This window comes from Pteronotus mesoamericanus, unplaced genomic scaffold, assembly GCF_021234165.1.
Source record: "Pteronotus mesoamericanus isolate MK-2021 breed Mesoamerican mustached bat unplaced genomic scaffold, CSHL_Meso_final contig_291, whole genome shotgun sequence".
Lineage (NCBI taxonomy): Eukaryota > Metazoa > Chordata > Mammalia > Chiroptera > Mormoopidae > Pteronotus > Pteronotus mesoamericanus.
The window spans coordinates 10,442,429-10,455,027 of record NW_026555124.1 but is presented as its reverse complement, the minus strand read 5'-3'; the positions used below and the strand labels follow the sequence as shown (position 1 = coordinate 10,455,027).

The 12,599-nt window shown below is 34.0% G+C and overlaps 1 protein-coding gene across 2 annotated transcripts in view; it reads left to right on the top strand.

Moving 5' to 3' along the window:
• FOXN2 (forkhead box N2) overlaps positions 1-12,599 on the top strand; it is a 52,263-nt gene that overhangs the window by 26,033 nt on the left and 13,631 nt on the right. For both annotated transcript variants that reach the window (XM_054575472.1, XM_054575473.1), the window contains exons 2-3: positions 350-900; positions 11,319-11,425. In XM_054575472.1, coding sequence (XP_054431447.1) covers positions 364-900; positions 11,319-11,425 — 644 coding nt within the window. In that variant the 5' untranslated portion in view covers positions 350-363. The remainder of the gene's footprint in view (positions 1-349; positions 901-11,318; positions 11,426-12,599) is intronic.

Genomic DNA, 12,599 nt, shown 5'->3' with positions numbered 1-12,599 from the left:
AAATAGTCTGTTCCTTTTTAATGATAACCATTCCTTATTAGGTAGTAACTGTGGGCTAGGAATTTTAATAAATACTCAAAATACATTGTTTAATCTTGTTTACATCACCAAGACACATGGTACTATAATGCCTCCTTTTATTTACAGCCATTTCAAATAATATGAAATAAATTCTCTTACTCATACTGTAACCTTTACTATCTTCATTATACAAATGTTGTGCTTAAATATTATGTGAGATAATTGCAAAATTTCTCCAATTTGGGGATATATAAATATATATTTTATTTTTCATGAGCCTAAGAAGTTTAAGCATTACATTGATTGATAATTGTTTCCTTTGTTGCAGAATTCTAAGAGTAAATGGGTCCAGTAATTGGAATGACTCCAGAAAAAAGAGCTGAAACTCCAGGAGTTGAAAAGTTTGCAGGATTAAGCCAGATTTACAAAATGGGAAGCTTGCCTGAAGCTGTTGATGCTGCCAGGCCAAAGGCTACTGTAGTGGACAATGAATCAGCAGATGATGAACTCACAAACTTGAACTGGCTTCATGAAAGTACTAATCTTCTAACAAACTTCAGCTTTGGAAGTGAGGGTCTTCCAATTGTTAGTCCCTTGTATGACATAGAGGGAGATGATGTGCCATCATTAGGACCATCTTGCTACCAGAATCCAGAAAAAAAATCAGCAACTTCGAAGCCCCCATACTCTTTTAGTCTTCTTATTTATATGGCTATAGAGCACTCTCCAAATAAATGTTTGCCTGTCAAAGAAATTTATAGCTGGATTCTGGACCGCTTCCCATATTTTGCTACGGCACCAACAGGCTGGAAGAACTCTGTTCGACACAATCTGTCCCTGAATAAATGTTTTCAGAAAGTGGAAAGAAGCCATGGCAAGGTCAGTGTTATGAACATTGCTGTATTTGGGGAGGTGGGGAGAGTTAACATGGAGACCTTAAAATATGGGGAAATCAGAGGAAGACAAAAATAGCCGAGTCAGACTGCTTCAGCTTGGTGTTAATTATATCCATCATTTGTTTTCAGTCTACTGTAGATATATAAATTAGTTTTTTAAATATTCCAATTCCTATTATTAGTTTCTATAGTGTTTCTATCAGTGTATCAATAAATTATTCATATTTATTCAGTCTGACAACCTTTGCCTTATTGAAATGTAGACCATTTACATTAATGTAATTGATATGGTTGGATTTAAATCTGTTACCATGCTATTTGTAAAAATCCTGTTTGCTCAGTTTATTTGTTGTTTTTTTTTTTTTCCTTTTCCCCCACTCTTCCTGCCTTCTTTTGGATTGAGTATCTTTTTATGATTCAGTTTTATCTCTACTTTGGCTTATTAGCTATTTATTTTTTTTACTTGTCACTGTATAATCTTTAGTATATCTCTTTATCACAGTCTACTTTCAAATAATGTTATATACCATTTCATTTATAATTGGACTTTTACAGAACAAGTTGACTAATCCTGATGTCCTATCTGGATCAATTTCTTTTTCCTGGAGAAGTTTATTTAACATTTCTTATAATTCAGTTCCATTAGCAATGAAATACTTTGTCAACCATTTTGTGGTAGAGAGGCACAGAATTCTAGGTTGGCAGTTTTTGTTTTTTTGGTTTTTTTTTCCTTTATTTTTTTTTGTTTTTTTTTTCTTTATTTTTTTTTCTTTTTTTTTCTCTTTACATTTGTCTCTGCCTTCCCCCCATAGGTTGGCAGTTTTTAAGTACAGTAGCTCCCCCCGCCCTTATTTACTGGGGTATGTTTCAAGACCTCCAGTTGATGCAGATAGTACGGAACCCTATATATATGAATATACTTTGTTTTTTCCTGTACATGCATACTTATGATAAAGTTTAATTTGTAAATTAGGCACAGTTACAGATTAACAATAACTGATAATAAAATAGAACAATTGCAACAATTGTAAAACTTGAATATGGCCTCTCTTTTTCTCTCACAAAAAATCTTATTGTTCCGTAGTCACCCTTGTTCTTGTGATGATGTGAGATGATGAAATGCCTATGGGATGAGATGAAGTGAGACAAATGATGTAGGCATTGTGACTTAGTGTTAGGCTACTCTTGACCTTCTGACCATACATCAAAAAAGGATCATCTGCTTTAGGTGATCCTGGGTCATTGAACTATGACAATATTGATGTTTGGATGGCAACAGCAGACATTGTCAATGGTTGGGAAATTTTATAGTTTCAGACCGCAGTTGACTGCAAGTAACTGAAACTGTGGGAAGCAAAACCACAGATAGGGGAACTACTGTACTTTAAAGATGCTGCTCTCTTGTCTTTTGGCTTGCATAATTTCTAATGAGAAGTCTCCTGCCATTCTTATCTTTGTTACTGTTATGTTTCTTTTTTAACTGTCTTCAAGATTTTTTTCCTTATCACTACTTTTCAGTAGTTTGACTATGATGTGTCTGATTGTGTTATTTTTAGTTTTTATCCTGCACTGGTTTTTTAGAGGTTCTTGGATCCATGGTTTGTTGTCTTTCATTAAATTTCAAAAAATTTTTGCTCATTATCTCTTCAGATATTTCTTTTGGCTCACTTTCTACTTCTGGGAATCCAGGTAAAAATGTCAGACCATTTGCTATTATCTCACCTCTTAGTTGCTCTGGCCTTTTTCCTATTCTTTTCTCCCTTTGTTCCAGTTTGGATCGTTTCTGTTGATCTTTACACAGACAGGTTCTCTCTTCTGTTGTGTTAATTCTGATGATAAACCTGATAAAGGATTCTTCATATTTATTTTTAGCATTTGCCTTTTAAAAAATACTCTTCATCTCTCTGTTAAAATTTCCCACTAGATACACAAACATATCCATCTTAGTTGTGGTATCTGTCTGATCATTTCAGTATCTGGTCCATCTCTGGGTCTAGTTTCGTTGACAATTTTGTCTCCTGTTTTAGTGTGTGTTTCATAATTTTGGATTGAATGTCAATGTAAAAAAATGGTAGAAGTTGAAGTAAATAATATTTCCACCCAGAAATAGGCATGCCTCTACTTCTGTCAGGTTGATAGTGTGAACAGGTATTGGTCATTCTAGTTAATAGTTGAACTAAGATTGGGTTTTGTGACTGTCATAGTTGCCTTCAGCATACCACAAGTGTCAAAGTCCCTACAGGGATGGACTGCCAGTACTTTGGGCTTAATGTAAGAACTGGTGTATCATGATTTTTTTCAGCATTTCTACTCTACCTTCATCTTTCAGCTAGTGCCACATTTGAGGGCAGGAGAGGCATTTGGACATTCCTCTTCATGCTCTTGCCTTTCCCATAGCGATAGATTGTTAGTGCTTATTACTTGGTGCAAGGCTTTTGTGTAGGGTGGGTTTCTTAGTTCTTCTGTTCCAGTTTTAATCTTAAGCAGGCCCTGTATGCCTATGCCCCTAGAGAGGATCTTTTCATGCCTTGTCCAGGAGCAGACAGTCTCTCCCATCTACTTGACATGGAGTCCAGAGCTGCATTCATCAATAACCAATTATGTACATGGGACTAGTGATTGGCATATTGGACAGCACAGGTATAGGATATTTCTGCCATTGTAGAAAGTTCTACTGGAAAGCACTGTTCCAGAGCTCAGGCCTATCTCCTGCTTATTCCCATTGTGGCAGGTAAACTGGCTAATATCAGTGGGATGTCATGTACAAGTGAATGACCATTTCCTCTCTCAGTATAGCAGATTTGTGCTTTGTTTCATTGGAGGATCTGGGCATGAGCTGATTTTCTGCCCTTCTCCTAATGACATATGACACACTGCTTAGTGTCAGTGAAGTATGAGGATAGTTCGGGTTTGTATTTCTCTCCCAGCAGCCATCATTTGCGTGGGATTGAGGTGGGTAGGGTATTTTGTCTCTCGGTAGCAGACAGCTTTTGCCTCATATTGGAGCTTTGTCCAGAGCATAGGAAGGTTGTGTGCACAGTGACACCTGATCTCACCTCATGCTCATTCAGGGCCTGTAGCATAGATGAGTTTTGCCTTGGTAGATTCTATACATCTATCTTCATCTCCAAGGGTGTCTCTCCTAGGTTTCCTGCCCTGTCTACACTCTTCCTCTAGAGCACAGAATGGATGCCCATGGAAACATGCTGGCTAGTGGATGCAAACTCTCTTTCTGTCAGGGAATGCCAGGGATGCTAACTTATCTTGCTAGCTCACACTTGGCTTTTAAGAATTTGTTAAATTTTGAGTAGGTTTTTTCTTTCCCTTCTTTTATGACTGCCACTTCTTCCATGCTCTGCCAAAGGTAAAATAGTCCATATGTTCCATCTCCCCTCACAGGGCTCTGTCACAGTTTAGAATTTAGTTATTTCATTTGTCTTGCACTTTTAGATCTCATACAGTCATATAAAAAATGATGATTTTGTAGATTATTTTGGGTTTTTTTCTTGTTAGGCTGGGAGTGATGTTCTGTTATGGCTTAGTATACCCTAAGTGGAAGTAGAAATTTATTTTTAGGTGAAATAAAAGTTAAAAGAGTTACTAATTATATTTTTAGGTAACAGAAGTATTTTCTAGGATAGTGCTGCTCAAACTTAAATGTACCAACTCATCATCTAAGGATCTTGTTAAAATGCAGATTGTGATTCAGCAAATCTAGGATGGGGAAAGAGGCTCTCATTTCTAACAGGCTTCCAGGTGATCCTGATGCTGCTAGTCCATGGACACACCCTGAGTAGCAAGACATTAGAACATATCATCATCTTATAGGTAACTTAGAGGAGATTGTATTAGTTATTTATTGCCATGTAACAAATTGCTATGTATCACATAGCTAAGAAGAAGTCATTGAGACAAGTAGCAACCAAGAGATTTAGGATCAAAATGTATAAGCAGCTGTGTGCTGCTAAATGTTTAATAATTGGGTGGGGGTGAGGATATAGCTCTTGCAGATTTCTGTGATACAAATACTTCCATCATGGCCAGTTTCAAGCTAAAAACATTAAATGTGAAGTTGATGAGATGTTTACAATCAGCAACATACCGTTGTATATAAAGAACTCATATAATTCAATAAGGAAAAGAAAACAATAGAAAAATGGGCAAGAATATGAAGTGACAGTTCACAGAGGAGGAGATACAGCTGGCTTGTAAACATATGCAAAAATGTTCATCCTTACTAATAATCAACAACATACAAATTAAAAGAACAAAAGGCCACTTTTTACCTATTAAAATGTAAAAATTTTAAATGTTTGATAGTATCAAATTAGATGAGGATGACACGGGGTGGGGGAAGGGAATCAATAGTTTCACACCATTGATTACAAAGGAGTGTAAATTAATATGGCCATACTTGAAGGCAACGTGGCAGAATTTATTACAGTTAGAAATGTGCATATCTTTTGTTCTAGTAGATCAGATTCTGATTTCTCCCCTAGAGTAACATTCATACTTGCATAGAAGATGATGTATATAAGAATATTCACTGTGGTATTATTTGTAATAAAAGTTGCAGAATAATATGTCCAATGTGGTATGATCAAAAGGAACTTGTTTTTATCTATAATTTTGAAATGTATGCATTATTTATATCATTAACTTGAGTGTTTTTGAATGGTCAGAGAAAGAAATAAATTAAGGAAGTGAGAGCTAGCAAATGGGAGAGCGTAAAGTCCAGAGTACAGGGAGAGTGTGATAAAGAGAAAGAAATCATGTTATGAGATAGTAAAGAATATGAGGATAAATATAGAATTGTTATATATTGGGACAAAAGTGATCAAGCTGTTACCACAAGTCAGGGTAGGAGGGAAGCAGCTCACAGGTGATGGTCTTCACAAAAATCAATAGACTTCTTTGTTTAAATGTCTGAAATTTGGACACAAACTGATAGATTCAAGTAGGATTGGAAAGGCTTACGGATTTTTTAATTTATGAAATACTTCTTGAATCAATGCCTCAAGATCACAGTATTTCTCTTCTAATCTGCAGAAAGCAAGTAGGGTATACTTACTTCCGTTAAATGTTGGCAACCTTGGCAATACTTTTCTAATGACTAGCTGTTACGTAGAGATGATGATCTCAAAAAGAAGGCAAGATGGCAAGGTCTAGGTCAAACTATAAAGTGGTGATATTCAATCAGTTTGTATGGCTGCTATCTAGATTTTTGCCCTATTATTCATACCATAGTTACTGCTCTAAAAGACAGGTCTAAAAATCTTGGCTTGATATTTTTCTGCTTCATGGTTTTAAAATTAACAAAAGTTAGACATGGTGTTTTTTTGGTTCGTTTTGGTTTTGTTTTTATGTTTTAAACATTAAAATCCAAGCCTTTTATCTATTTTTCTGAATTTTAATAAAGCCAACCTTGGATTTTAGAAGTTTCCATTTAATCTAAAAATACATTTGTAAAACTTAGCTTCCTTTGGAAAAAAAATTTAGCTGGGAAATAAGAAATTCAACATTTTACCTGGTGTAGTACAATTTTACTCTGTATATTTGCATGATCGTGGCTTGTTTCAATAGCTGAATTTCGGGGGGGAAAGTCACGGTAATTGCTTTAAAAATTCATGCTATAAGCAAGAGGCATGAATGCAGTTTTAATTAGTTAATTCTTTTTAATTCAGTGGTTCTAAAAACCACTGAAAAGGTAGTCAAGAGAGGAACTCTACTAAAATGTATAAGACAAGTACATAAAAACATTTCAAGATTAGTGAACATTGTCTCTTCTCCTAGTCTATTATTTACAACTTCCATTAAGGTAAATATTTTTAAAATTCAGCTCATTTCTTCAAAACCTTCATTGGTTCTCTACCAAATAAATCCAGAAAGCTTAGAGTTCCAAAATGCATAATAGTAAATTAGAGAATGCACATTTCCTGTTTTTACTGCACAAAAAATTCACCTTGTTTTATGCAAATTTAGTTTAAAACAATTCTTAACTTCTAAAGCTCTTAATTATTTGTGTTCTGTCATCTAAGCACATTAATGAAGGGACAAAGTTTTAACCTGCGAGTTAGTTAAAAATAAGTTCCTTTTTGCTGTAGACTCGAAAACATAGATTAGCAAATGCATAGTTTTATCTCTTGTTACTGAGAGTTGTGAACAGACCCAGCGAAAGGAAGTGCTGCCATGGTAACATAAACCAGACTGTTATTTGGAGACCTTATTCAAGATTCTTAACTGCCCTGAACTGCAAGTTTCGGTAGCAGTTTTACTAATTTGCTATTTCAAGGAAATAGCAATTCTACCATTACCAAAACAATTTGCAATTCTCATAATAGAATTTGAAAAGTAGACTTGAACTAAACAGTTTCTAGGCGTATAATCTCAGCAATACCAAGGTACAACATGGCTAGATTTATTAAAATGATTATCTTAGTCAATATATGAAAAGTAATACATCCATATCTTTATGAAACTGGAATGGTTTGGGAGCAAAGGATATTATGGGTGCTAACATTTTATAATTTTGTTTGCCTATCAAAACAATTTATCATTTGAGCCAGGTTGAATATATATCTAATTGAAGAAGTTTGATCATTTAATCTAAAAATACATTTGTAAAACTTAACTTCCTTTGGGGAAAAATAATTCAAATACTTGTTTAGCACAGTTATGTGGTATCTTGCCACAGAACGCTAGAAAAAAGTTTTACCTGATATATGATATATTACTTTCCATGTCATGGTATGATATGCCACCCATGTTTTTCTTTTCCTATATATTTAAGTTGTTAGGATGTTAAAAACTGCCTTACACTCGATTACTATACCTTTCCTCAGATGAGAGCTTTTTTCCCCTTCTAAATTAGTTTATTCCTCATTCTTTGCTACCTAACTTTTGTCTCTTATGCAGAATTGACTTTTATTCTTACTGTTAATTTTTTTTTAATTCTCTCATCTCTTAGAAGTAGGAATATACTGTTAAGAAACCATATAAACTCTATGTATGCTAATTTCAGAATAACCCCTTAGTATTCATTTATTTTGTATGTCTGTCACTTACATATAAATCACCTTTGAATCTCATCACAGATCAGTTAAATGGCCTGTTTTTTTTTTTTATTTTATAGATAAATTATGCATGAGGACTTATTCTTAGAGATATGATTTGTTCAGTATCACATAGCCAGTCAATAAGCAGTGTTAGGACCTCAGTTTTTAAACCTGCAGAAGTGTTTTCATTGTGCCATTCTGCCTTAATGATTAACACATGATATTCAAAGGTTAAAGAGCCTCAGTAATAGACTAATATTACCTTCAGAAAGAATTTGGGAAATGAAAGCACTCTGGAATTCATCACATCAACAGCAATCATCATAGCTTATATCATACAGGATTTTATACAAACAAAGCAGGAGAACAGAAAACATAAATTGTATTATTGTCTAAGTATTGCTAATGTGCTTTAAAGTATAATTCAAATTAAGGAAATGGTTTTTGAGATAGAAAAGGTATAAAAAAATTTAATAGTTTGAATCTCACTAATCTTGTGGGTTAGTTCTGAGGAAGTTTGGTACGTCCCATGGTGGGAGAGGGGACAGGCTATATTTATAATTGATTTTTGCTATTTGTAGAGAAGAAATATCTAGTATCCAGCTTTTATTGAATGCTTATGTATCTGGCAGTGTTCTAAGCAATTTATGTGAATTAACTTGTATAACACAGTAATTTTTAAAGTAGGTATAATTTATACAGAGATATATTTTGAGCACATTAGTACACAGAGAACATAGGCATTTTTCTAAAGGTTACACAGCTGTTAAGTGGTATAGCCAGTTTCTAAAGTAGGCAGTCTGGCTCCAAGGCTTGTACTCTTAACCACTATGCAAATAGTCTTTAGCTCTGGGGAAGTGGGATGAGATTGCCATTAGACTCCCTTGTTGTATGATTTTGGAGTTCTGTGTGTAAGCTGTGTGTGGATGTGGTGCATTTTTAGAATATGCCTATAATTGGGTTTCTGTTCAGGATGTGCAAGTGGAGATGTTCAGCTAAGGAAATAGGAAGGATTTATCTTGAAGTTAGAGTTAATGGTTGATATGACAGTTCTTAAGAAGGTCTTAAGTTACTTCACTTGACCAGCTGAGCTAGTGTGTATAATGTATTGATGGTTTTTAAATACTCTCTTGCCCTGGCCAATGTGGCTCTGTTGGCTGGAGTGTCGTCCCATAATCAAAGAGTTGTGGGTTCAGTCCCTGGTGTAGGCGCATATGATCTACCTTTGGGGCATGTATGGGAGGCAACCAGTTGATGCTTCTCCCTTGCATTGATGTTTTTCTCCCTTCTCTCTCTAAAAAACAATGAAAAAAAATGTCCTTTGGTGAGGATAAAAAAATTTTATTTTAATACTCTCTTGAGTTTATTTATCAATTCTGTTCTTTTTCTCATTTCTCATTTATATATTTATCAATTTTCTTTTTATACAATTTTATATAATATATTTATATTCTAAAATATTATATAATTTTATTTTTCTTTTTTTCCCCCATGGATGTAGTAAAAGCTTATGTCAGATATTTCAGTTCTTGCTTAAGAAGGAGAGTGTTTGGGGATATAAATTTGCCTGTAAGTAGAACTTTGGCCACATCTGCTTAGTTTTGTTACAACAATGTTTTCCATACCCTTTAATTACTTAGGTAACCTATAATTGTGGTTTTTGATCCAAGAGTGTTTATAAATTTCCAGGTGGTCAGAGAACTTTGTTGTTGTGGGATTGTTAACTGTTTTTTTCTTTCTGTATTGGGGTCTAAAATTGTGATTTTTTTTAAAAAAAAGATTTTATTTATTTTTACAGAGATGGGAAGGGAGGGAAAAAGACAGGGAGAGAAACATCGATGTGTGAGAAATACATCAACTGGTTGCGTCTGACACACCCCCTAGTCGGGACCTGGCCCGCAACCAAGGAATGTCCCCTGACTGGGAATCGAACCTTCATCCCTTGGGTTCACAGGCCAGCACTCAACTCACTGAGCCCCAACAGCTAGGGCAAAAAAATTGTGATCTTTTAAAGGGAATTAATTTTTCGTTATGGCCTAATCAATATTTGTAGTTGTTTTTTCCATTAATATTTAGAAAGCATATTCTACGAGAGTTCACTGATTAGATTACATCAGTTTTTCTCATAGGTATTCCACAGAACACTAACTCTGTAAATGTTACCTGAGAAAAAAGAGGTCTGTGTCATATAACTTTGGAAACCACATAAATCAGGTTTAATTATAGCAGGACTATTTAGAATAATCTGATAATATGTAGTGTGGTAAAATATGCAGCATTTTTAAACCTATTCAAAGGAAATATCTCATAACCTGGTCTTTTCCTTGCATGTGGATAATATTAGCGAGGTTCTTCAGGTATCTTGTTCACTTACCTTCCTGACAAGCTGTTCTGTCATGTTATGGGAACTGTGGATCAGACAGTCCTTTCTTTTAGGTATCTCCTATTTGTAATTTAGTATGCAATTTCATTTATATTTTCTCCAGTTTCCAGTAATCATACACATTACATTATTTTAGATTTTATTGATTGTTTTACCGGCATCTGGGCTTGTGTGCCCTTTGCCACATTACCAAGAAGTCCCTCAAATGTTGAAACTTAAACTGTCTTGAGGGAAGGAATGATGCTTTTTCCTTTTTTATTTTTTTACAGGAGTCTTTCCCATACCTCTGACACTGACTTACTACTCTTTGAGACTTTTGCCATGCAATTTATTAAATTATTTGCTATTAATTCCATTAAAAAATAAAAGTAATTTTTTGATGTCTCACTTAATATCATAAACACTAACAGTTTTGGGAAAATGATGCTGCATAGAAAGTCTTGTTTTTCTTTTTTCTTTTTCTGTAGCAATAATAATGGCTAACATTTATTGACATTTTAATGTGTGGAGTGCCACGTTACGCAGTTCTCCATGCTGTGCACTGCATAATTTGCAGTTGTTATCATTCTCACAGATTATGATGTAAATGGCATGTTCTAGAGTTGTGTGGCCCTGTGTGCTAGTCACTTGGCAGGGTACTTTATGCATAATTTAACCCAGATAACTCTTTGTGGTATAGGTACTTTATTATTCTACATTACAAGTGAGGGAATAATGGTCCAGAGAGATGGAAGTTAAGTCAGTCACATAGCAGGTCAGTTGCAGAGCTGGAGATAAGAACCCAAACAGTCTGCCTTCAGGGATTTTGATCACACAGTGCAGTCTTAACAAGCTTACTTCAGCTTTTGCATTGTACTCAAAAGATACTTTAAGAGGTTTTATCTTCATATTTATAAAAACATTCAGACACTAATTGTGTATGTTAAAGTCCCAGATTATTAATTCTTGTGTATTTTTTTCTAGGTTAATGGGAAAGGTTCCCTATGGTGTGTTGATCCAGAATATAAACCCAATCTTATGCAAGCACTGAAGAAGCAACCGTTTCCCTCAGCATTAACATCTCCACAGAGGTATAGGATCTTCCATATTAGTGTCCGTGGTGATTTATGAGATTTCCTTGTATGAGATGGAAAAACTCAACAAAGTTGTAGGCGTTTTGGGGTGTTTTATTTTATAAAGAATTATTTATAGATAATATGTTAGTCTAAGGCAATTTTACTTATAGTCTAACTTGTGTTATTAGGAAACAGGCTGTTGGGTAGGTAAGGATATAAATTCGGGGAAATGTAGTTAATACTGAATATGTTATAACTAAACTCTAAAGAAAGTTATATTTTTGTTTGTTTGTTTTTGCTGGTAAATATAATTGTAATGTATTTCCTTGCCTTTTGTTTTCAAACTCAGTGGCTCCTATTGGTCTCACAGCTTTCCCATTTTAAGTCACATCTGAAAATGATGTGACCTCCTTAAATCTGATATTTCCTTTTTCTAAAGAAGCCTTCAGAACCTTTTTGAATTCTATTATGTATATTCATTTGAGTTAAAATGCCAGATTTTGTCAAGATATTTTTAAGTGTTGTGTATAATGGTTAATTTGATCTTTAAAAAAATTTTAAACCTTATTAATAAAATAATAAATGGAAATTTTCAAACATACGCAAAAGTAGGGAGAAAGTTATAATGCACTCCCAGCTGCAACATTATTACCATTTCATATATTGGTTAGTTTCTTAAAGTAGAATTAACTTTTAGAGATAGCTGAAATACAGTAAAAAATTAGTATATCTAATTTACTGTAGCTTGTTTAACATATTAGTAGATAAAAGGATCATTATAAAAAGAACTACTGAGTGGTTTATTCTTTTGAATGAAATCTGGAAAAGAAATTATCAGTTAATATCCTCATTGTTTGGGAGTTGACATTTTCTTTATTAGTTAATGTTGGTGCTTATGTTCCATTTAAAAAATGATAATAATTTAGAAACTAGTGGTAAGTTCTGTGATGGTCACTTATGTATTCTATTTAGCTATGCTATTTTTTTTAATTAAAGATTAAATGGGAGAATTGGCACTATTTTTTGTATATCAAAACCACACTTTATTGTGCCTCTCATGTTGTATTTTCATGTTTATATCTTTTACTTTATCATATGTTTAAAGGTAAATAAAGATGATTTCATGGCTTAAAATTAGGTAGATTAAACAATGACAGCATAAAGGTTATAATCTTTGGCCTTAAAACAT